At 43.9% G+C, this 25,537-nt stretch overlaps 3 protein-coding genes across 3 annotated transcripts; all 3 read right to left on the reverse strand.

The window, feature by feature from the left end:
* Positions 1-1,187: 1,187 nt before the first annotated feature.
* On the reverse strand, positions 1,188-2,182 carry LOC133153969 (homeobox protein Nkx-3.1-like). Its single transcript, XM_061278325.1, has 2 exons — positions 1,940-2,182; positions 1,188-1,864 (listed from the first exon to the last, which is right to left on the reverse strand). The coding sequence occupies exons 1-2, from the start codon at positions 2,091-2,093 to the stop codon at positions 1,482-1,484; spliced, it is 537 nt and encodes a 178-aa protein (XP_061134309.1). The 5' UTR covers positions 2,094-2,182; the 3' UTR covers positions 1,188-1,481.
* Positions 2,183-6,092: 3,910 nt separating this feature from the next.
* LOC133153968 (homeobox protein Nkx-2.3-like) lies at positions 6,093-7,505 on the reverse strand. Its single transcript, XM_061278324.1, has 2 exons — positions 7,210-7,505; positions 6,093-6,675 (listed from the first exon to the last, which is right to left on the reverse strand). Exons 1-2 carry the CDS (start codon positions 7,367-7,369, stop codon positions 6,197-6,199), a joined length of 639 nt encoding a protein of 212 aa, XP_061134308.1. The 5' UTR covers positions 7,370-7,505; the 3' UTR covers positions 6,093-6,196.
* Positions 7,506-14,536: 7,031 nt separating this feature from the next.
* Positions 14,537-20,685, reverse strand: stc1 (stanniocalcin 1). The gene is made up of 4 exons (XM_061279355.1): positions 20,317-20,685; positions 17,809-17,951; positions 17,265-17,476; positions 14,537-16,606 (listed from the first exon to the last, which is right to left on the reverse strand). Exons 1-4 carry the CDS (start codon positions 20,495-20,497, stop codon positions 16,294-16,296), a joined length of 849 nt encoding a protein of 282 aa, XP_061135339.1. The 5' UTR covers positions 20,498-20,685; the 3' UTR covers positions 14,537-16,293.
* Between the last annotated feature and the right edge of the window lie 4,852 nt (positions 20,686-25,537).

Below are 25,537 nucleotides of genomic sequence, written 5' to 3' on the forward strand. Positions count from 1 at the left end.
AATAAACAACAAGTCGCTCCTTGGTGTTCCTAATGGGAAGTCGTTAATCTAAAGGTACACAAGCTAATGCCTCGGTGCTTTTCATCACTTACCTCCAACCAAATCCGGTCGATCCAGGTGCCACAGGAAAATATTCGAAGGCAACTAAGATGAGAGGATAGCAATGATTCTGAGACAAGACTTATTCTCAAGGCGGATTCGATTCACACAGTAGAGGCTAACATCTAATTGGACTGTTGGGAAGAAACAAATGCAATTTTATGGAAGACATTTGAGAATTGGGGTTGGAATTGCTGGTCTTGGGATCGTGTTCAGCCCAATGTAGTGTGCGGGCATTACAATGGCAGATTCCTTTATCAACATGTCCGCGTGCCCGCTAGATTACGCTCACATTCTCACGGCCGTCAAAACAGACGCTATCTGCCCTCTTCATGTCTAATTACCTGTTTACGCCGAGGGCCGCCACCGCGCACATGATAGATAAGGAGTCGGCGTTTGGATGTCTCCAAAGTCAAACTCTTGTGTTTACCCCTTCAACCTGTTGGCCCGCCGCTCATCGACCGGTCGGTCGGCTTGAAACGATCCCACGGAGGAGAGGAGCCACTTGACTGGTTCTCCGCTTCATGCTACGTTGACATCTCGCCATGCCCACGCGCGGAGATAAGACGAAGCTCTTTAAGATGTTTGTCGCTGGTGTTGTCGACACGGTACCTTCTTGTGTGTGCCACTCGCTCTCCTATCAAGTTGGCCGCGACTACCCGTGTGAACTCGCTACTCGGATTGAAATTTCCCGACCGACCGTTGCAGCCGACGGTGACGCAGTCGTCCCGCGTGACCCTGCGAGTGCACTCACTTCTCTGGAGCGTTATCGCATTAGTGCTTCTTGTCATTCCTGTAGGCGCAGTTGGCTTTATCGGATGCATCTGGAACCTGCCGCAATCATTAGATTCAATATGAAAACGCTTCTCAAGTCCACTTTGACCCAATTTAGGTTGTGGGTGTCATCTTTTCAGAAGGTGAGCAAATGTTCCATCCAAAATATTCAAACCTCCCGGGAACTGAATGCTCAGTACCAAGATCTCCCAGTTTCATGATACAGAATATTGTTCTGAACGATTCATGGCCTTCATTTTTTTTTAAAACACTGATGAGTTCCCACAATATTTAGCAACAATGATTTAAACAGATCAATATCAAAATGAAACACTTTATTTCTATCACTGTTCACCTTTTCAAATGATCACTTGGACAACATTCCTAGGAAATCACAACGCCTCATTTTTAGTGAGCTATTTTCAAAACAAGCTTGTGGTCCTTTCTCTAAAATTTCCAGAGCTGGGAAATATTTGTCAACAATGACAAAAAATGATCGTCGTGGAGTATTTTGACACTTTTTTTCATTCTCAACATATTATGGTCACAACAATCAAAAAGCAAATTGGCATAGTCAGTGAATGTTTTTTTTTTTTCCCCTTTCTTCTTCACCACAACGCAGGCCTGCAGGGCCCGCCGTAATCCCACAAGTAGGGTCGGTACTGGTACGCCCGACAGAAAGAGCCAAACAACACCACCGGGTCCAGTGCGTCGGCTCTGTACGTGTCCTTGAGGAACTCTGACGCTTGCTGCCTCCTCTTGGTTTTATACCTGCGGTTCTGAAACCAGATCTTCACCTGGGTCTCGGTCAGTCTTAGCACGCCGGCCAGGTGGGCTCTCTCGGGGGCCGACAGGTACTTCTGGTGGTTAAACTTCTTCTCCAGCTCCAGCACTTGGAGGTGCGTGAACGCCGCTCGGGAGCGTTTGGGTTTTTCCACGGACGCGAAGGCGCCCGGCTCGGACGTGCCGGGACAGGATGCGTCCAGAGATGCTGTGAATCGGAGATGAAAACATCAGCCTGAGCCAAAGAATGAAGCAAGAAATTCCAGTCAGATGTTGAGCTCACCTGTGTGCTCCACAAACGTTGACTCGGACAACTTTTGGGCGTCTGCTTCCCATTCTTCCCTCGTGCAGCATTTCTCAACAAAGACGCCGTTGTCTTTCAGGGAGAGGATGTCTTCGATGAGGAAAGAAGTCCGAGGTTTGACCGGATCAGACATGTTGCCATCCACGGGTCCGCTTGGGAGGTAGGCCTCTGCGTGTCAGAGGGTGCTCAAGTGCTTTGTGCTTTTTTGCACGTGGGTGCACACAGCAGCTTTTTATGCGAGTGCGGGGGCGGGTTTGGGAAGGAGGTGTGTACTCGTGCTCGCTCAGTGACTTTTGCTGCAGTTGCTTGACGCGATAATACAATCAAATCGGTGAATTTCGATATTATTTTGAAAGAGTACAAATGAGAAAAATTCACCTTCCATAACAGTAAAAAAATGTATAAAATGAATCCGTTTTTAAAATATGTTCGGAAAGAAGAGGATTTAAAAAAGAACATACAATAGTAAATTAAGTTACAACAAAAAATATTTTCTTTAAATATGAATAAAAAGTTAACTTGAGAATAAAGTGTATGTGCTAAAATTTAGAAATGTATTAAATAGAATTAAGAATCCGTTTTCAAAACTAAGGGCTATAACAAGATCAGAATATGTCGTTTAAAATCCAATAGGTACTGTAACAAACAACAGACAAATAACTTTTCAAATATGCATACGAAAATATTAAGGGCTAAATGGGGTTTACAAAGTAAGCGAATGCATTTAAAAAAAATATTACAATTGAAAATGCATACAAATAATAGCACGAATAAATATTTCTAGGTGTTCATTTTCCTTTTTTAATTTGCCTTTTCCGTGGCACGATTTGACTTCTTCAAATAACACCAATTCTAGTACAAGTACAATCCAACAGTATAAAAGGCCAGCTCATTGATTCATTGAGCTTTTTCTCCACGCTACCCTAAGCGACTTCCTGGAGGTAGGCTGACCCATCCTGGGGTCAGAGTGGGTGGTCGTAGCCTAGCCACTGGACTGCACTAATGACTTCAGCACCTTTTGACCGGCTCCTGAACGGACGCCTTCATTGTTGACTTGTTGTTGTGGCCCGAGAATGATACATTTACTAGCCGTGTCCGTGCTCCTCAGGGAGTTCATGCTTCATTTGCTTCAGGGACATTTTGGGCTGATCTACAGGACCAAATGAAGAGAGGGAGATTTGACCGTACCAATGATTATTTTGGTGTGGGATGTGTCGGTAATTTTTCGTCTTTGATTTGCTCAGGAATGCTTTGTACTATTGCCGGACATAAATAAGAATGAGCTTCTTGTATTCCTTCTACTTTTACCACTGCTGCTACTTGGATGACTCTGCTCCTACTCTTTCTTCTTCTTTGTTTGGTCTGGGTGTGCTTTTGTACCATGCTGCCTCTCACAGGTCAGTCTTGGTACTACAACAGATAATTAGTTTATTGTAGGGGACTTGCAATTTTCAGTGGCGATATGCTTACCATATATTTATGGTCGTTTCAAATACACCACGTATACAAAATATATCTATACATTTAAAAATGAGTTAAGAAGAGAAAAGTTGCTGTGTGCGTAGTATGTGTACAGTACCTGTTTTTTATTTCTTCCTCTACAAGGTCAGTAATAACCGTATTAGCGCTTGTGTTTTTATATGGATTAGGCAATATTTCACCCATTATTTGTTGTGTATACATCCTAATCACACTTTTACATCCTGTTCCCTGTTCAGGAACGGCACAGCAAGACGCGAATGATTGTAAACGCATCCGATTAGAACCAGTAAAGAGGTTCTTCCCAGGCTTCAGCTGTTGTCTGGTCAACATAGTATTAAGATGACTTACGTGATAGCTTTCACCTTGACTTTCTTTAGTTCTGTCTGGGAAAGTGTTGATTCAAATGTATGGCACATACAAAGTTCAAAAGATTTCAAGATGAAATTCAGATGTATTGAATTGAAAAGTGAAAACAATTTTTTTTCATCAGTGGGAGCCTGTCCCACCCTTTGAGAATAGTTGAGTCTAGTTTTTAAGCACTGTAAAGATTTGTAACTGCCCCGCCGAACACATGGAGCGACATAGCTCAACTAGTGACCTTTCTCACCGGGAAGTTGTTTATCTTCCGCAAAATGTTTTCTTTGAGCCATCCCGACTTGTTTCGTCATTAATCTTCTGTTGTTTTCCTGCCGTCTTTGTCCGAGGCCGTGGCGTAACATTACATGTGTCAGCCTGCTCTGCGACACGGGCCGGCTTTTTGCCTCTTCAATCACGTCACCGACTTCATTTCATTTAATTTCACATGCCAGTTCACGTATAAGCGAGCACATTCTTATTTTCGTACCGTGGCGATTCTAGTCGACCGTGTTTGGGAATTTTGCAGACCGCGCTGCGCCATGCTGGGCGTTCCTACGGACTCAGAGTGTTATTTTTCACGTCCCCAGCACACTCGACAATCACTGAATTCTAGACCTTAGACTAGTTTGCAGTGGGTCTAAGTTGTGGCGCAGGTGATGCGAGCCAACTCTTTTCACTTAACTACGAAAGTAAGAAAGAAACACAAGAGAGAGGAAGGAAGGAAGGAAGGAAGGAAGGAAGGAAGGAAGGAAGGAAGGAAGGAAGGAAGGAAGGAAGGAAGGAAGGAAGGAAGGAAGGAAGGAAGGAAGGAAGGAAGGAAGGAAGGAAGGAAGGAAGGAATTGCCTAAAGCATCAGCCTGTTTTTTTAGTGTAATGTGAAGGTCTTCCACTAGAGAGCGCTCTCGAGTCAGATAAGGCACCAAAAGGCAAACAGCAGCATGTACGTAGTGCCCCGCTATTCATAAACAAAGATTCATCTTGTAAAGATTAAGATGATGAGTCATGCCGGTTGACTTTGTAAAAGTCTTGTCAGCATAGCCGAGATGATGAAAAAGGCGCACAATTAAAAAGCGTGGCTGTGCGCACATGACGTGAGCTGCTTTTACCTCTCGCCTGCCCCCCCCTTCGCACTCACGTCATCCTGGCTAGCAGATGACCCTCATGAAATGTGAATCAGTGCGTTGTAATCAAGTATCTCTTGTCTCTCCTGTGACACACACGCATAGAGGAAGAAGGGAAAAGTGGGAGCTGGCTAATAGGCCTATCTGATCTCTTCAAGTGTCTCTGGACTCCACTCTGTCTACATGTTCCTCCTTATCACAGAGCTTCACCTCCTCTCCACCTTCAGGGGTTTTCCCCACACTAACAGCTCATCATGTAGACCTTGTTTAAACAAGTCCTTTCTTTTTTCTTTTCGTTTCTACGTATGCCACTTCTGCGGTGATCTTCCAGTTTCTCGCCGAACTCGCACACGTTCTAAATCGTGGCAAAGGAAATGTGTGAATGGAAGAGAAAGGATGACTTTCTGCAGTGAGTGACAGTTGAATGGAACTGCTCTCCCAGTTGAAGAGCCTCTCAGTCTGCAGGTTTGTTTACCAAGCAAAGATGGAGGACGGGATGGACGCGGAGCTCTTATCAGCTGGATTAGTCAATGGCACAATGATGAGCTCCCTTTGATCGAGCAGCTCGCCTCAGGTCGGGTGTCACTTCCTCCTTTGACTTTCTTCCAGGAACTATTAGAAAATGTTACTTTTGTTTGACTAGCGTACGAAATAACAGAGCAACAATTTCCCTGACTAAATAATTACCCGTTTCTCTGGGTCTGTCCGACTAACTAACTAGCTAACTAACTAACTAACTAACTAACTAACTAACTAACTGACTGACTGACTGACTGACTGACTGACTGACTGACTGACTGACTGACTGACTGACTGACTGACTGACTGGCTGGCTGACTGACTGACTGACTGACTGGCTGGCTGACTAACCGACCAACTAACTGACTGATTGCTTGACCTAACTAACTGACTGGCCGACTAACTAACTGGCTGGCTGACGAAGCGACTAACTGAATGATTGCCTGACCTGACTAACCGACTCGCTAACTAGCTGGCTGGGTGACTAACTGACTGATTTCCTGACCTGACTGACTGACTAACTCATTTAAAATAACAACACCAATGAATAATGACATAGGAAATTTATTGCAGACCTTATATATGACACTAAGGTATGAAAAAAGTACGTGCAGACAAAATGGATTATCTAGCGGTGTCCTTTTTCAAAGCAGTCTGCCACATTTAAACAAATCACTCGTCATATCAAAACAAAACAGAAATCAGTTGAAATGATCTTCCTTTCTGTACAAATCAGGTCTTGATTTTGACTGCATTGTCAGCAGCCTCTGAGAGCGTCCAGCGCACACACCAAGTACGTATTGTCTCTATTGTTGACATCGGCGCACACACCGTGATAACTCCAAGCGCACGCACCGCCGCCGTTGCCGTAGCCAACCGTGCCGTTCAATAAGCCGAAAGTTGCACGGCAAGCTGGCGGGACGAGGGAGCCCGCCCCGCACAGCCTCCCGTCCCGGACCAGGACCGGCACGGGCACCCTCCGGGGTACCGACTCCAGACTCCTGTCCTGACTTTGCCGCTTGTACTTGTACCTGCGGTTTTGGAACCAGATCTTGACCTGGGTGGACGTTAGCTTGATGACCAGGGCCAGCTGCTCCCTCTCTGCCGCCGACAGGTAGCGCTGCTGGCGGAAGCGACGCTCCAGCTCGCTCACCTGAGCCCGGGAGAAGAGTATGCGCGGCCTCCTGCGAGAGGTCGCGCCACCTTCGGGGTCACCCTTGTGCTCGAGACACGCGTCTGTTAAAACACGTCATATTGTAGGTTGTTTGTTTTGGTTTAAAAGCAAAAAGCTCAATATAATTATAATTAAACAAATGACATTCTAGAAAAATGCATCTTTGAAAAACAAATTGCACTTAAACTTTACATTACCGTCATTTGTTAATCGTACCTTACAGTGAGACTTATCAAAAATAGAAATGGTCTGTTGTTTTCATGGTTGCATTGAAAATGTATTTGCGTTCTGAGTAAAGTTTGGACTATATTGAATGACAAATCATCTCTTTTAAAATTGTATTTGCATTTATTTCATATTTGCGGAAATATTAAAGTCACATTTTGCATTCAAATCCAATTTAACGTAGAAAACCATTGTTAGCATTGCGATATCATCTGGATTGAATTACGTTCGCCAGAAATCAACAAGAAGAATTCTATTCAGGCATCTTCCCATCATTGTATACAATTAATATGAATATTTTCTAAGTTCTGCCCAGTCGTGTTCCAACTTTCAAGATCAGGCAACAGAGGGGCAAGTCGTAGTTATCTTACCAAGTTTCTTCATCTGGTCCTCCACCTCTGCGTGGTGTGCGAACGTCTTCTTTTGCCTCCCGTGATGTTGTCGCTCAGCCAGCGAATCCTCATGTTCATTTTCTTGAAGCTTCAAAATATCCTCCACTGAAAACGGTGTCGACGCCCTGGGATGCATCATCCCTCTTTTTCTCGTCTTGCAATATTCTTCTTGCTTCTTTTGTGCTCGATGTGGCCTGACCTCTGACACTGAGTGGCGGCGTGGTAGCCCGTGCAGCTTTAAACACGTGTGGGGGGGGGGGGGATGTCCTCTGTCATCTCTTCCCCCCCCCCCCCCCAAAAGAAGCCGACAAATAGGCCACACGCTCTGATCTCCTGCCGAATGCTTCTCACCTTACACCTGAACGCACCACACTGGAAGGACTCAAGTGGGTGGGGGAGGGGGGGGGGGGCTAATTGACAGATAAGTGGGCTCAATGGTGTCTGACAGGCAGTGAGAGTCTGATGAACATTTATCTGACACTGCTTGCTAATCACTAGAAGGACATGTTATTAAGTACCCCTGTTCATCTAGTAGCAATCTTCTGATAATTATTTGGTGCTGAGGGGGGGGGGGGGGGGGGGGTAGTTGAGTGACGTCTGGTGATGTTGACCAGCTTTGCCATCAACATTGTTGTGCAGACACGTTATTAGTGTTGTCCGAGGCCACAACAAACAGAAAGACGACACCTCATGTTGTGGAAGTGGAGAGGCGACGGCGCCGGCCGGCGCCAGCCTGCAATGCGTGACTGACGATGATGCAGTAGCGGATCTTTGTTGTTTTAACTTGACTAATGCAACGATAACATCTACTACTTCAGGGGCTACTCCGCGCATTAGTTGTATAGTTCGTCACAAGATTTAAAGAAATACGCCGATTTAAAAAAAAAAAAAAAAAAAAAAAGACTTGATTAATACCTTGGAAAGTTTGGATGAAAAAAAATTAACACATTCAATGCATTTATCTCGATAAATATTTCGATAAATCCTTTTATATGTTTCGCTTTTTCGAAAACTCGTTGCTTAAAAAGTCTTCTTATAATTGTCCGCTAGGTGTCTCTGTCATACCACATTTATTCCCTTAGCGGAAAAGCAAGTGAAACCTCTCCCAGTTGCAACACACCTGATCAAATGATCAAGGTTGTTATCTAGCAAAATTAATGTTAACTTTCCCAACCCTAAAAAAAAAAAATATATATATATATATATTAATGTGGCTCATTTATATTTATATATGTAACTACGATATATATATATGTATATATAAATATATTAAATATATATATATATATATATATATGAGCCATATTAATGGTGATAACGTTTTACAATGATTTAGACATATTTCTTTCCAACCTGGCATTTGAACAGGGGTGTGTAGACTTTTTGTTTCCACTGTCTAAAAAGTGTGTCATACATATTTTGGCACAATCCGTAAAGCATATAAAGTACGAACGACAGCTCAGTGTCTTTCTGCTTCCATTCGAAGACTTTCTGCAGTCAAATATGATCTCATTATCTTGGCTGTCCTTGGGTATTTCCCCACAGAACTGCAGGGGATAGTGATTGCTGGCGAGATTGGAGTGGATCTAATCTTTTGCCGCTATTCCGTTTCACCGCACATCTAATTTGTCACAGTGCTGATGAATATGCCACAAGTTCCATGGGAAAGAGAGGGGACATCATGAATGTAAAACACACACACACACACACACACGGGGTGAGAAAGCAGGGTGAGACCCAAGTTGCGTTGTGTCGCACCAAAATGCAATTATTGAGTTGATCCCGTTTGAATATCGGAGGTGTGCCTTTTTAACTCGGTCCAGCCGTCATTTTTGACACATCGTTAGACGGTGCGGTTGCGTCGCAGGCTTTATTTGTCATCGTGGGACAAACCAAATCAAATGAGCACATTTTCAAGAGCGCCAAGCAGATGGTAAGAATCGCATCTGCATAATGATCCTCTCCTGTCATCATTATTCATGTATTCCTCGGCTTGTGACTCCCAGGGTGGCGATACAACCGGGCAGCGCTCCAAGCGACGGGCAACCGAGTGAGGGTCAAAAATCTGTTTCCAGGCAACGAGGTGTTTCTGTGTATTTAAAGCGCCATGCCAGCTGCTATTAAAAGTGACACCAGCGCAGCCGTGGACACACACACACACACACACACTGACAATCTCGCCATATTTGTGCATTTTCACCCACTTCCAGTCAAAGTCCGAAAAAGCTCCATGAGTGGAAGCCTCGAAAAGATTCTCCCGAGTGATTACCAGCGGATGGGGAAATGCGCTCACACGTTATACGGAAATGTCTTTTTCCGTTGTCAGAGCATTTTTGTAGTATATGTACGACCTACTCCTGAATTATGTTGCTAGCCTCTCGTACTTGCCTATGTACTACTTACTTAGGGTTAGGGCTTTGGCGCCATCTTGTGTATAAATATATATATATATACACCTGTATACATATATGTACCGTAAATTCCGGACTATAAGCCGCACCGGACTATAAGCCGCACCAGCTAAAATTGGGGGATATTTTAGTTTTTTTCTTATATAAGCCGCACCGGACTATAAGCCGCACGTGCACACGCGTTTTTTTTTTTACAAGGAAAGACCGTTCACAGAAAGCCTTTTTAAAGTTTTAATAACATACTTTAACATGTCTTTCTAAACACTGCCTGTGACGAAGGGTTTAGAGCCCTTTGACGCAGGTCACCTAGCGTGCATTCCTACTAAAGCTCATAATAGTCACAAGCAACACAGCCAGAATAAGCAGCAGCCATAGTAGTGTTTCAAAATAGTATTTTTGTTGTTGTTTTTTTCTTCAAGATACCGCAGTGTATAAAAGTGATCAAGTCATCACAAAAATCACGAAAAAAATCCTTATATAAGCCACACCTGACTATAAGCCACAGGGTTCAAAATTTTGGAAAAAAGTCGCGGCTTATAGTCCGGAATTTACGATACAGTATCTACATTTATATTAGAGCTGTGGGCGAATGAGTATTCATTGAATAACCGACCCGCTGTTGGCCACAATGCAATGTGAAATTCTACTAGAATTAGAATCACGTGCCAAGTGTTTCCCTTACGGTTTGGACGTTACAAATCGGCAGGCCTACATGTGGACCATGCTTCATTGATGAGCCAGCGTGAGAAGATGCTAGAATTGGCGTGCTTGAGTTGCAGCATCACCTATCCATGAGGCAGGCGGGCTGGCTGGCTGGCTGGCTGGCTGGCTGGCTGATGAGTTTGCCCCCCGGGACTCTCCTCTAAATAGGCATGAAATTATATCTGCCTCTGACTGAGATTAGTGTCCACGCAGCCTCTCTCTCTTGTCCTCGGGCCCTTCCTTCCTTCCACCAAACAGCCACTTTGCAGTTTTCAGCTCGCTTGCGTTCAAGTTGAAGAAAGTTCATTTCCTTCAGGAGGTGCTGGGCGTCCTTGATCCGCCTTCACGGGTCCTGCTGGATTGGTCACACATACCGAGCGCTCAGAGGATGTGGTCGACCACAGCCGTGTCATGCGCTGATAATTTGCGCTTCATAGAAAGAAGCGGAGAGCGCCGGATGCACTTTTAGTTTTAGATTTGGCAGAACTTATCGAAAGCGAGTTGTGCGCCTGCACAATGTAACAGCCTTGCACTGAATTCTGCTTTTATGACGGCCATAAAAGTCCAATTGTTGTTGACGCTCTCACACGGCGCCTAATTTGTCTTTATTTTTGGAGGTCACGGCCCGGGGAGCGCGCTGTTATAATGAAGTGCATTGTATGTGCCTTTTTTTTTTTCTTTCTTCCCCTCTCTCTCTTTTCCCCTCTTCACTGTGTATGAAATTCTTCACTCTGAAGCTGGCACGGCCAGCGCTAGTGATCAAGCGACACATCCTGCACAATTAGGACAAAGAGTGGCTTTTACAGGACATTGCAAAGAGCAAACGGAAGCATAGTTGAGGAGCTTTTTTTTTTGGTTGGTTGTTTTCTCTCTCGACCACTGCGATGATGTTTTCTTCCAAGGCAGGACAAACGAAATTAGACTGCCCACCTGGGACATTTGTGTCCTCAACCATGCTTCGACATTCCCACGAAAAGGACCCTCTTAAAAGTCCTCTCGGAAAAATCTTTGTTTATGGAGTATGTTGTGGCTAGACGTTGACATCTTTTTTTTCTTTTTATTGGAGCGCTCATGTTCCTGGAAAGTAGTCTAGTTTGAATGTGATCTAGTGTTTAACTTTCCCACTCTTGTCTTGTAAGATAAAGTCAACTCAAATCATGAGCATTTGGAATTTTTCGGGATACGTATAGAAACTTGAAGTTCTGGGAAGACCTTCAACTTGAATGGAAATAGTAAATTCAAGTTAAATGTCAAGCAGTGTTGTTGGATGTACCGATTAACATTGCGTAACTCGTCGTGGTTGCAAAAAAAAAAAACACCTCGTCCGATATGCCAGATACGGTCAATATTTTATTTCAGCAAAAGACACCTAATTGATGCATTTGTATCTTTCGTGACTTTTCAGTACAGAGGAAAAAACCCAAACATATCCACAGTATGGGTACATGTATATGTTTGTGGGTATATTTTAAAGTGCAAGTCATTTACACAAGGTCAATCATGCGTTACATACGTAGCATCTGTATCAGGAACTTCACTTCAAACTTGGAGTGTGCTATTCGAATAGTAAAATAACTGTCACATATATATATCTATATATCTATATATTTACTTTATAGATATATATACATACGAATACAAAATCAACTTTACAAGTCACCGAAGCTTTTTTCTTTTTCTCGCTTTTGCTCGAGCACAACGACAATCAATCACGATCAATCTATTTCAAGTCTTGAGAGGAAAGAGTACCATGACGTGTCAGGAGAAACCGTTTTCACGCAGCTCGCCGCCGTGACGCTCTCGCCCGCAAACTAACCGAAGGCCCGTGACCGCTTTTTACGTGTGTGTGTGTGTGTGTGCGCTCGTGTTTGTTTCTTGTAGCTTTCGGCGGACGTGGCCTCCCGCTAGCAGACATTCAGTAAACAGTTACATTCTCTGAAAAACTACCGTTACGTCGGACTCGGTGAGGAAAACAGTCCATTTGCCCGAGAAAGTCATCGACACGCAGGAATGTCTCACACAGGAAGTCACCATGACGACGGACGAGACACATACGTGCCAATAAGTGGGCAGCAGCTGTTTGGGTTTCGGGATGAACCCGCCATGGACAACATATAGTCGCACACCTACCTACCTATCATGAATGTTTCAATGCCCTTTATAGTGGTCAAGATGGAAAAGGGGGGGGGGGAAAAGTGCATATTGAACAGAAAGTAGCAGGAGACCGTTTGGACGACAGTGTGACGACAGCTCTCGGATGGACACGGCCAGTTGACCGAGCCCAACGATCAGCGTCGAGCGCTTTTATTCACCGCGGGAACAAAAGGTCCGTTTTCTGCGTCAGCTTTTGCATAGTTTGGAATTCTCCAGTCTCGGAGTTGCCGCCGGAAACTTATCATCGAGTAAGAAAAAAAAAAAAAAGAAGAGCTTGTTGCGTTTGTGCTCGTCAGTGGTCAGTGAAGGCGCTTTTTCCACGCGGGATGGCGATCAGCTCCTTTTGCACCTTTGCGTGCCTTATCGAAAGATTCTGCCTTTAGAAGTTGGATCATCTTTTAGCTTCAATTTCAGAGAGTGGGTGTCATTTGGAAAAGTGATACTGAGTAGCTTCCTTCCGCAATTAAAACGTACGGAAGAGGATTAGGGCCAGTGAAGAAAAAAAAAACGAGGGGTGACAGGATTCTGACTTTTTTTCTCAGAATTCTGACTTTAAAGTGGGAATTCTGACTTTATTCTCAGAATTCTGACTTTATTCTCAGAATTCTGAGAATAAAGTCAGAATTCCCACTTTAAAGTCAGAATTCTGAGAATAAAGTCAGAATTCTGAGTTTAAAGTCAGAAATTGGGAATTCTGAGTTTAAAGTCAGAAAAAATCACAGTTAAGACTTGCAATTTCAAGTTTGGGGTAATCTGCCAAACTTTAAAGTCAGAATTCTGAGAATAAAGTCAGAATCCTGTCACCCCTCGTTTTTTTTTTCTTTACTGGCCCTAATCCTCTTCCGTAAAAACGCACGTTAGGCTCAACTCGCGCTTAAAATTTGTGTGAATGCTTTTAAATTCCGGTTAAGGCATTTCAGAAATCAATTTTCCCATTTTTTTTTCTTTCTTTCTTTCACCACCACTTTGGTCATTTCAGTCAGCTACTTTTATATCGTTACTTATTTTTAAATGTTGTACTTGAGTTATCTCCTGAATGAAATCACGTTATATCGATAAAACAGCCTTGTTTTGATCGTCTGTATGTGTGAAAGTTCTTGATTAGTGTGGTACTTGAACAAATCACTGCCCAAACATAGTTCAGTTGTATTTCACTTTTTTCAGAGCGATTTAACAGTACATAATGTTAGATGAGACTTATTTTGACTTGCGTTGAAGTGCCCATTTTTGTTCCATTTTGGTACTTGGCCTAGATGTTCCCTGTCATTGTTTGGTGACCAGACTGACTGGCCATTGTTTAAAGACTCTACGTAAATTGCCCCGAGAAAGCATTATTTCCCTTGTAAAGGCAGAATTCAAGATCCAACTTGGCCCATCCAGCTAATTGTTACACATGAAATGGTACTGAACCCCCGAGATGAAAAAGGGTGTCCCGACAAACGCTTCCTTTGAGGCAATGTGCACAAACAGGTGAGCCCAAGGCTCAATGACCGACCGACCGACCGACCATCGACAAGGTAACAGGCCAAACAAACAGCAGCATAGGACTTCCTTTGGGGCCCGATTGTCTTCATAGAATATGAAGGCTTTAACCTTTGTCAGAAGGGAAAATAGCAACAGACCAGCTGCTAACTTGAGCCTCCGTCCGTCCGTCCGTCCGTCCGTCTTTTGCATGCTGATGTTTGCTTCGCATCCAAAGTGCTTTGTAGCAGCCGCAATGCAACTGTGTAGTTGTGCTCCCATGTGAGTAGAGGAGATCACCTGACTTGAATGACCAACTTTGTTCCCCTATGGCCAGCACAGAGTCATAACACGGGTCCCGTTCAGTCATATATATATATATATATATATATATATATATATATATATATATATATAAAAATCTTTACATTTTTTTTTTTTTGTGAGATGTTCAAATCGGAGCCATAACCGAACTGCTTGTTTTAAGCGAATTAAACCTACAATATGTGCATTAAAATAAGACATTAAATAATATAGTAGGAAAATAAATATAATTCCACGAAGGCTTATTTGTTGCGTTTTTTTTTTTTTTGGTGTTTTTTTTTTTTAATAGTCACTCTAAATCTCGACCCCCGGGGAAGCGAGCGAGCGCGCGCGCGTGTCGTTCGGCAACATAAACGTAGACGCCGGCAAGCTCAACAGTCGTATGCATTGTGATGAGTTGACGGAGAGATTTGGCCTAACGAGCTTCACGATGATTGCGAACAACACGCGTCACTACTAATGGCTCCATCTGTCATCAGAAAACAAACATCAGCATCAAATGTGTCCACTCGTATTTTGGTTTTGTCATGAAAAGCATTCAGGGCAGTTTTGAAGTTGGGTTTTTGTTTTGTTTGCTTTGATTTTTGGTCAGTTTAAGATCATCTCTCTCCACGCGGTGACCACGCGCTCTTCGGAGAAGGCTAGCTATGGCTGTGGCAGATGACCTCGAGGATACAGTACATGTAAGAGTCGTTCAAGAATACGTGTGAAGGTGATCTTCACATCTCAAGCTCACAATTTGACTGGTCTCATCACGAAAATATCAGCTACACCTAAAATAACGCCCCTCCCCCTTGCGGATGATCCCATAAATCGATCAATGGATGACTTTAGCTTGTGCTTAGTGGAGCCAGAAGAGGCGGGGGAAAAGATTTGAATGGTCCCGTGACAACTGGGCCCTGGAGAATCCTATTTTCAATTTGCAGCATTGAAGTGGTGGGCTCCAGTGATACCCCTGTTCTAGAGCAGTGGTTCTTTCTCAAAGTGGGGTCAGCAAAATAATTAGCAATAAATTCTGCTATGATTTTTTTAAAGCTCCAGGGTTGGTGTCACAATGTATACTCCTTGTTTTCCCTTTATTGTGCGTCAGATGATGGATTAGCACCCAAACTCCTGGCTACGTCAACGTACCAGCTGACAAAGCCGTGAGCATCTGACACTCCCTGGCCGAGAAGAGCATTGCCGTGGTGGAACAACGTTCCCAATTATCCGACTCCCCTCTTTTCCTATCGTGATGTGGGTCAAGATGGCCTTCCAAGTGTGCATGAAGGCGAGGCAAAGAGGGATGGCAAAGTGTGAGCGGAGGACTTCTATTGGGGGGGGAAGTAGATTCGTGACACGGGTCCTGGAACTTTTCTGACACATCCCCTCCCTACTTAAGGTCCAATCCTAATTCTAACATGACATGATTTTTTTTTTTAAACGATAAAGTCATTGTTAAAACAGATTGCCTCATATCTGAAAAAAAAAAAAACTATTTTTGAATAGATTTTTGAAATGTGCTCGTTAATATAGTTTTACGAGTTGGAAATAAGTGACATTATTCTCAAGATTACAGTTGAACACTGACCAAATCTCAAAAAACCACCGTTCTGACTTTTGTTCTCAAACGTAGGCAACATTTGACAGTCCTATACCATTTGGGCCTTAAACGGCATGAGGATTATATGGATGACGGGAAATTTGAGAACCCCTACTCTAGAGATATGAACCACTATGGCTGTTTTGTTTTTTTTCTTCCCTTTTGTGCTTGGCATAAGACCTTTTAAGGATTCATCTCCTCCGAGCGAGATGAAGAGTGAGCAAGGCTGCTGGAGTGATGAATGTGGGGGTGGGGTGTCCCTCAAGCCTTAGACGTAGCATACACAATATAGCAACAATCAAATCAACTCTCGTGGCGGTCCAGCATTCCCTGGAGGTGCATATTTGTATCACTTCCAGTCGAGCGGAGGAATGAATGAGTTCACCCCGAGGGAATAGAGGAGCCATTTCAACTTGGAGTGCAACGAAGTTAGGAGCTGTCACTGGCTGAGCGCTTTTTGCCAAAATGACTGGCAAGGTCTCTGTTTCGCAGACTAGGCTGGATCTTGTACATATGAGGGCCCACAGACCAGCGCCAGTTCCCGCGGGCCTCCGCTCCGGTCGGAGTGGCGACGGCGGCGGCGGCGGCGACCGAGCCGGCCGTGGACGCGCACGGCTTGTTCTGCAATAGCTGTACGAGGATGCTCATCTCCGGGCCCATCCGAGACACCATGCTGGCTCTGACGCGCTCTACCGTGTCCTCGTCACAGTCCATCAGGCTCTGCAGCAGCCTCCCGTAGAACCTGAGCCCACAAAAAAAACCCACAATGAGTCCTCGAGGCCGATTCTCCTTCGTATGCACTCCGACGAACGAGGCGCGCCGTTGAATTTCTATTTCCCGGCTGCGTCGAGCAGATGGTAACCAAAACATGCAAGTGAATACAACGTGAGCCATCTGTTCTGCGACATAAATCCAGGTCAAAGGGGCATCCGGTCTACAACATTTATATTTGCTGAACCAACAACGGCACTTTATGCTACTTTTGCGGTGATGACTCTCCGCAACTAAATAGGCCACGTGTTGCCTAAAGGCCGACGGGTGTCTTGCAAGCTGACCTTTTTCAGTCACGAGTAACCTCCAGTTAACACCGTTTCCAAAGCAATAATCAGATGACTTACTTATCCTAGTTGCTGTGCATTAATATCGCGGTCAATATGTAGCCAAGGAAAAGTCGAGGCTTTAATGACCAATCGACAGAAAACGACGGTAAGTCCGTGGAAAAGAACAAAATATCGCTACGCCAAACACGAAAAGGGAATAAATGATACAACACAACGCAAGTTATTGTCACATCCCGTCAGCAAAAACTGTGTACAGTTACGACGTTAGCAAAGTTAAGCTAGCACGCTATGCTAAGTTTGGTGCTACGTCACCGTATCTTCTGTCTTGCTTCTGCTCACCTATTGGGGAAGTGGCTCGGCAGCTGAGCCACCTCGCCGATAGCGTCCGGGTTGGTCCGGGCCACCGTGCAGATACCCAGCTTGCTGTAGCACTCCTCCTGGACTTCCGATATCATTCTTTGGAATGTGGAGCAGCGACGGATGGTCAGGAAGACCTTGGAGGTGATGCCGTTGGCAATGCACTTAAGGCTCTCTTTCACAAATGCTTTACCCTGTGGAAGAAGAGCAACGCATTGTGCTACTCTGACCACCATCCTCATCTCCCATAGTATCGCTTTCTGAATGCGCCTGACGTCATTTATTTCTGACGGGTGTCTTCTTTGTCTCGTGTGTCTTGGCTGCGCGTTTGTGGCTTTTTTTGGGTTCTTTTTATTGGTCCAATCAAAATTGAGCTTCCATATTTTGCCCTTCCTAATACTAACACTTTCGGAACGCAGTGTCGCACGAGTCGTAAGTCAAGATCCCACCCCGCTGTATATTTTGATAGCCTGCCGTACGACTGCGACTCCAGGCGTCGGCGCACGGAGGGAGTGTAAGCGTATACCTGAGTGTCAAATTTAGCAGCACTGTACAGGAAGGACTTGCAGATGTCATGCATGCCATCTGTGTCGCACGTTGAGTTTTCCAGGCAGGCGAAGGCCCCGCAGCCGACTTGGAGGGCACCGTTGAGACAGCGTGCCACATCTGCTGTGGGCACACACACATGATGATGATGAGCCGTCAGCGGCGCAAGCCAACGCTAGCTCCACTGCACACGCTCGCTACAGTCGCCAGGCTCTGGGCGAGAAAAATGCCACCGACAAAGGAGAATATTCACAAAGGACGTGCAGCCGCGAGGGGCAAAACTGCAGATTGGACACCTTACAGCTAGCTCCCAGAGGCTCAGACACTTTTTGGCGCCGCTTGGCTTTTCCCTTGGCAGGGGCTATATTTCGCAGCAGAGCTTTTGGACCAACGGCACCAGAAATACCAAAGAGTTTCCTGAGAATTGTTGGCGTGCACACACGCATGCACGCACGCACGCACGCACGCACGTGCACGTGCACGCTGTCCTGCCACCAGCCTCTGTCTTCAATTATTTTTGCACCAACTGGTAATTGCGGAGCTACATTTTAGGACTCCGACCACTTCAGTATTCGTGCCACACGCCACAGTTGGGCCAAATATGAATGGCAACATGATATTAGGAAGAACACGTCAATGAAGCACAGCCACGCTCGGGCCATTCAAACAGATCATCTGGACATCTATTCATCGATGCAGAGTAGGCGTGTCAAAGTCGTTTTTCTAGCTGGCCGCATTGACATTTTCAGAGCTGGACTGACACAAAAAATCGGTCCTGGCATTTTGACTTTGGCCACTCTGACTGTTGATTGGTTCAGTTTGCTGTCTATATTGTAAATGGATCAATTAGCTGCTCCGCACCCCGACCGAGCCTTGAGTTGGATACGTGTGACTTCATCATCTCTTTAACTACACACTTGACCAAACAGTGGTCCACAAAGATAAAGCAAATATTTAGTTTGAAGAAACAGAGATGCATTCATCATATACTTTGTCAGCTCCACTATTTGCGAGCCGTATTTTTTGTTCTTGCTTTTAGACATTTCCATACGTCAAGCTCAAATGAATGAGTGCGAAAAGTGCTGGATAGATGAGTTGAGAAAAGAAACAGTCACTATAATGTCATTTTCCATGTTTGCTTTTACCATCAAATGGCATCTCAACCATGCACTCATTTAATGAAAAAAAAAAATTATTGTAACTACCCAAAGAAAACATAAAATGCGATTTTTTTATTTGTATCATTAAAGGTTATGAATACGTTCAATTTTGGTGAGAGAGGAGTCAAGTTGGACCCTGGACTGGTCGCCATGCATAGCAACATCTTTTTTAAAAAATGTGACCCAGCCAGCCCACTTCAGACATATTGCAAAGGATCATGCTGTTAGTCTCGGGGCACTTGCTTGCTAACGTTTCAAAGGTTGCATGGTGGATGGCATGTCTGCCTTGCAGTTCACAGGTTCTGTGTTTGAATCTCAGCCTTCCAGCGTGGAGTTTGGATTGTAATTTGTTTTTTTTTTTCTCTACACTTGTGTGAGTTTTTATCAGGTGCAGTATCGTATTTTCCGGACTATAAGGCGCACCGGACTATGTATAAGGCGCACCTTCAAGGAATGGCCCATTTTAAAACTTTGTCCATATATAAGGCGCACCGGACTATATGGCGCACCATGTCAGATTTGTAATCCAAATCATTCTCCATTTTATCTTTTTTATTTCAACTTCAGATGCAACAAATGACTTTATAATCACAAAATAATGATCCATAGTCTTTTTGATTCATGATTCCTAGTCTTCAGCGGGCCACTTATGATTGATTTCATGACAATGCTTTGGGCCAGTTTAAATTTAGGAATTTGGTCCATATATAAGGCGCACTGGACTATAAGGCGCACTGTCGGCTTTTGAGAAAATTTGAGGTTTTTAGGTGCGCCTTATAGTCCGGAAAATACGGTACTCGAAAATAGTAGAGGTGTGAATGGAAGCGTTACGCTAAATATGCTGTCAAGATTTGAAATTATTATGCACACTTGCGGCTTCCTCATAGGCTTGATTTGTTTGTTTTTTTCCGACTTTCACGGCCTGGGTGATCGAATGCACCCACGGGCCGTCGGTTGCCCACCAATTAGTGCAAAATCCACCCAGTATGAATGCATTTCATGCGTCTTGTTTTTTATTTGCCTTTACAAATGGAATGGATGTGCAGCTCTTTATATTGTTTAATACTGCACAAAATAGTGGGGGAGCTATGCAGCACTAGCAGGTCCAAGCTCATCTGTTGCCGGCAACAAAGTAATAATGACCCAAAAGAAAGAAAGAGAGAGAAGAAAAAAAAAAGACAGAAAATTCATTGCACTGCAAAACGACCGCACAGGCCAAAAATGATCATAATGAGAGAAGAAATGTGCATGTGAGCGAGCTCAGCAAGGCTGGCGCGCGCACGCGCACAGTAGTGTAGATGATGCCCAAGCATGTGTGTGCTACTTACAAGGGCTGTTGGCCGAGAAGCGTGCTCTCCTGGACGAATAGGACTCGTTGTGATCCAGCTCGTATGCAGATGCGTTGAGCAGCATCAGAAGGAAAAGTCCCGTCCTCAGAGGCATCGTCTTCCCGGCGAAGATGTCACAAGTGAGCGCAAAGACACGGCCGAGCCTCCGCGGGAGACTCATTCAGCAAGAATTCAAGCGCAACCAAAAAGAAGGAGATGAATGAGGAGAACGGAACCGGGGAGTGAGGGAAGGAAGGAGGGAGGTAGGGCTGCTCTTTCACCAGGCTGCGCTACTCCTTCCTCTCTGTGCTTTGGACTCGCATGACAGACAGGCAGGCAGGCAGACGGCACCGATGCTCAGTGGGAGCTTCAGCCTGCTCGCCTTTATATAGGAGCTCGGAACGCCACGAGCTGGACGCCTGCGCCAATCGCGAGGCTGCGTTCAAGGACCGGCTCCTGCTCGCTCCACTACTAATTGACAAAAAAAAAAAAAAGGAAAGAAATCCGCCTTATTCATCAGGAGAGCCATCCGGAAAATGATGCATTCATCTTTTTATTAGAAGCGTAGTCATCAGCAAGCGTAGATACCGGTATTACATGGACACACCTGCACATTATACGGGAAAGGAATAATTTGCAATCGCTCTTATGCTTGCGACAAGAAGTTAAGTTCAAGTAAATGACTTTTCATTTGAGAGGGCAGCCTTTTGAGATGTTTTTTGTAATAACATAGAAAATCATTTAGATCCATCCATCCATCCTTCCATCCATCCATCCTTCCATCCATCCTTCCATCCATCCATCCATCCAATCAACCTATCATCCATCCATCCATCCATCCATCCATCCAATAAACCTATCCATCCATCCATCCAATCAACCTATCCATCCATCCATCCAATCAACCTATCCATCCATCCAATCAACCTATCCATCCATCCATCCATCCATCCATCCATCCATCCAATAAACCTATCCATCCATCCATCCATCCATCCATCCATCCATCCATCCATCCATCCATCCATCCAATCAACCTATCCATCCATCCATCCATCCATCCATCCATCCAATCAACCTATCCATCCATCCATCCAATAAACCTATCCATCCATCCATCCATCCATCCATCCATCCATCCATCCATCCATCCATCCATCCATCCAAAAAGATGACTTTACATTCGTTTAAAAACTACTGCGCTTGAATGTAAAGAATTGACAAATCATGATCAATATATATCCTGTGGTGCCTTCTGGTGTGCACACGGTGGTCACCTGGTCGCAGTATATGGATTGCTTTTCATAGTCCAAAGAAAACATTTCCACAAGTATTGTTATGTCGTGTTGCTGCACCATTTGTGTTCATATAGCCGCTAGCTAAAGTTGATGCTAGTTTCATGAGGTCATCTATGGTGTTTTGCATTATGCCCATGAACTTTTGTCAAGGCCGGTGTTATCTGATTGTTTGGACCATTCCCGTAGGAAAGACCGTTTTGGAATTTGAACAACTTGGAAGTCAACCAGCATCACGGAAGGGATTAGCCAGCGCCCACCGTATTCAAATGACCTATCATTTTATCACATGACATTTCCCACAGCGGTGAGGCCTTTTGTTGCTTTTCCTTATCGAATCATCTTCGTTGTTGACGTCGAGCGTATAATGTCTCCGGTTGGCCTCATTTTTCAAGAAGTCCACCAACTTGCAGCAGCAGCACGTGTGTGCACACAGAGGAAGATGTGTGGGACTTGACCGTTTATCTCTCTCACGCCCCCTCAGCGGCATAGTAGACAGAATGAACAACTCATCTGAAGCACAAAGAGCAGAGTGATAACTCAGCGTGAAGCAACATTATGCACTAATCTGACCTTATCAAAACAACTTTGACACCATTGTGATGATACGCTAGCCTGTAATAAGAAGAATCTGGCGTTGCCGTGGCAACGCCAGATCAACTCTTGTGATACGTCTGATGTTTACCTCAATCATGAAATGCTCTTTTCATTAGGTTGTCTTGACCAAAATGTCTTTTAATCTTATCAAAGTCCGCTTTATTGTCAATCCCTTCATATGTCAAGACACACAAAGAAACCGAAATTCCGTTTCCTCTATCCCGCGGTGACGAGGCGTAGTACACGATAGACATACAAGTAGACGACACAAAATAAAAACAAGAAGGCACAAATAATAAATCAATTATTTATATTTGATGATTATATTTATATTTTTCTGTATCTAGCTAACACGGATGGAGTTCTACTCATACGCCCAGCTATACAATTCTAAAAAAAAATAACAGCTTTAAGCTTTCTGTAACTTCAAATCAGGATCACAAAAACGAAGCTGTGAAGGAATAGAGCACATCCGGTTTTGGACGTCCTCTTTCAAGCGTAATCAGTCTCGAGCGAAATAAGTGTGCCGCCATCTAGCAGCTGAAAATGAAATTGCATCCATGAGTGTTTAAAAGAGAGTTATTATTTGTCAAATAAAATATTCCCTCTACCTCTTGTTCTGCACTTTCACACAAAGCAGAGGTCATAATAGCAAATCTCTTTTAACAAATGATTTATGTGCGTGACAAATCATCCCATTGTGACATGACGTCGTTGACTGTATCGGAAGACATCCTCTTCATATCTTTGTGCTCTGCTTGATCTGGTGCACAAATGTGATTATTAAAAAAAAAACAATCGATCAACATCCTTGTCATTTGAGGACGTTTACGTCGACACACTTTTGTACAATCTTGGGGAAAACAATTCCAATAGAGCGTCCAAGAGTCAAGACATCCTGCAGATATGAACCCATGAGTATAAGATCTTGGAGACATTTCAGCACTCGATTGTTCTTGTAAGGCACCTTGTTTTGGTAGTGAACCCGAAGGTTGCACAATTTGGAACACAAAAATGTGTCAATGGTCACGTCCACATATTTCCTGATACTTCAGCTCAGCATGGGTGCAAATTCAAGGCCTGGATAATCATTTGTATTTTTTTGTTCTTTTAATTTGAGCAAATAGCAATTTTTTTATGCGTGTTTGACCTTTTTGCCCTTCATGATTTCTTTCTGTCAAATTCAGTTTGTTAATAGTCTAATGCTTGTTAAATTCTGAACTGACAGCAGTACATTTTTAAGCTTCTAATGTCATTTTCAAAAAACCACCACGACCGAGGAAAAACAACCAATTTGTTGCTGATGGGCTGATGTCAATCATTTCCTAGCCATGCTACCATCAGCCATAATGCTAATCACTAATAAAGGGATAACTCATTCAAAATGGCATTGTTGCATTCAACACTTGGCTGTGTTGTTCACTCCAGCTCAGCTAAACGTGAAGTGCGAGCTTATTGACGTGTTTGGGAGTCATCCCTGTTTGCGTATTACCGCTTCCCCTTTTTTGGAGGCAAGCCACACCACAAAAACACTGGAGAAGACGGCCGCTCCTACAGCCCGTCCTTTGGGGCCGCCATGGTGTCAGGTGGAGGCGAAAGCGATTCACCCTGCTTTGAAAACAAGGCTAGCTTGAGAAGTTCGCCTGGCGGTCAACCGGGCGAACGCGAGCGCAGCGGGGCCGACGCGATGTGGCCGTCTCCTTTTCATTTGCATCGAGTCCTATCGCCGTATCGTCCGCTTTGCATCCGAGAGCGTGTTAAAAAGTTGTCACGGCTCTCGACCACCACACAGCGCTACCTTGACTTAGGAATTTCGTCTGTTCTTCCAACAAGCTTGTATTGCAAATCCAGCAAAAAAAAAACGACAACATCATTTGCTTCTTATCAACACTCACTTAGGACACGCAGTAGTTAACACATGTAAACGTGTCACAAGTCCCCAAGGGGCCAGCACAACAGGGGTCGAGTGTGAAATAGATGCAAGGCATCTAGAAAAGGTCATTTGAGATATTGCATTTTGCATATTTGTCCACGGGAGGTCAACTTTTACATAAGGTGCGTGCGACTTGTCAGGCCGCATAATTGCGGGGGGGAGAAAAAACATCCACTTAACTGTTGACAATCAGTTTGTTGTTGCTACGGTGTGATTTTGATGACCCCCCTCCCACTTTGATCAATTTTATGTTTCTGTCCTGCACACATTTTATTTGTTAGCTTTATATAAGTCCCATTAGAGAAAGCCAGAGCGTTCTTGCTGATAGGTGTCATAAATGTGGACTTTTCATTTACGTATTTCCAAAGTCAGCATTTTTTCTTTTTTTTTAACCCCCGGCGTCAACTGGCTGCCGACTTTTAACGTCGCCTTTATTGAACCCACCGAAAGGTCTGGATCGCATTGATGATGCCGGCCGGCCGGCCGGCTGTTCTTACTCAGGGTGGAAAATCCCGCTTTTATTGGAGTGCACCTGCAACCTGGAGTAATATGCAGAACAAGCGAAAGCTTACATCACTTTTATCCTTGGGGCATTCTAAATTTTTAATTTCATCTTATTTCACTTGCAGATGTTTTAGTTTTAGTCTGCTTTAAAAAAAAAAAAAAAAACTAATAGACTTGTTTGACTTACTACCATTTTATCCCAAGTCCAAAAAGTTGAGGCTTTGATAGGTCAATAAAAAACAAAAGGCAATGAACTTGCAAAATCCTCACTACAATCCAATGTGGAAAAAGTGAATAATGAGGTTTTTAAAATGAAAATGGCATATCATTTGTAATTTGATGCTAGCAATAACAACTAATGAGCAAATTGTGCTGCAAGGGGGGGGGGGGGGACTGAGAACCTCAAGACTGTTCCAGTTTTCTGGTGCAAATCTCGCTGACCGTTTGTTTTTCATCCAGTTAGCCTTTGACAATAAAAACCATGATAATTGCTTTTTCAGAAATCTGTATCTTCACATTTTTCAGTTTCCAAAACGTTTGTATAAACCTCAATTGTTTCGCTTTTAATAAACAATCGCCTTGTTTTACATTTTGGCATGTGCATGCGTGTGACAAAATGACTGTATGTTTTTTGTCTTCGAGCAAGATTCAGCAGATGTCTAAACGTAGCACGTAAGCATGCTCATTCCGCAACATGACATCAAACAATGTCATGGCTGCTATGTTATGCATGATTTTACAAAGGGAATTAAAAAAAAAAAAGTGTATTGGTCTAGCTGGATTTCCTCTTCTACAATAGATTCTCATATTCAGTTCTGTTTTTGTTTCTAACAAATTCTATTTATTCAGTCATTAAGATGCAAATAATGGCGTGTACCTCGAAATGCTTTTT

The sequence above is a fragment of the Syngnathus typhle genome, linkage group LG5, assembly GCF_033458585.1.
Source record: "Syngnathus typhle isolate RoL2023-S1 ecotype Sweden linkage group LG5, RoL_Styp_1.0, whole genome shotgun sequence".
NCBI lineage: Eukaryota > Metazoa > Chordata > Actinopteri > Syngnathiformes > Syngnathidae > Syngnathus > Syngnathus typhle.

Coding starts and splice junctions, on each gene's coding strand:
- LOC133153968 (XM_061278324.1), bottom strand. CDS start 7,369: ATGATGCATCCCAGGGCGTCGACACCGTTTTCAGTGGAGGATATTTTG. Junction 6,676..7,209: donor GGACCAGATGAAGAAACTTG/GTAAGATAACTA, acceptor GTGTTTTAACAG/ACGCGTGTCTCGAGCACAAG.
- stc1 (XM_061279355.1), bottom strand. CDS start 20,497: ATGAGTCTCCCGCGGAGGCTCGGCCGTGTCTTTGCGCTCACTTGTGAC. Junction 17,477..17,808: donor CTGCTAAATTTGACACTCAG/GTATACGCTTAC, acceptor CTTCTTCCACAG/GGTAAAGCATTTGTGAAAGA. Junction 16,607..17,264: donor CCGAGCCACTTCCCCAATAG/GTGAGCAGAAGC, acceptor TTGTGGGCTCAG/GTTCTACGGGAGGCTGCTGC.
- LOC133153969 (XM_061278325.1), bottom strand. CDS start 2,093: ATGTCTGATCCGGTCAAACCTCGGACTTCTTTCCTCATCGAAGACATC. Junction 1,865..1,939: donor AACGTTTGTGGAGCACACAG/GTGAGCTCAACA, acceptor TCCGATTCACAG/CATCTCTGGACGCATCCTGT.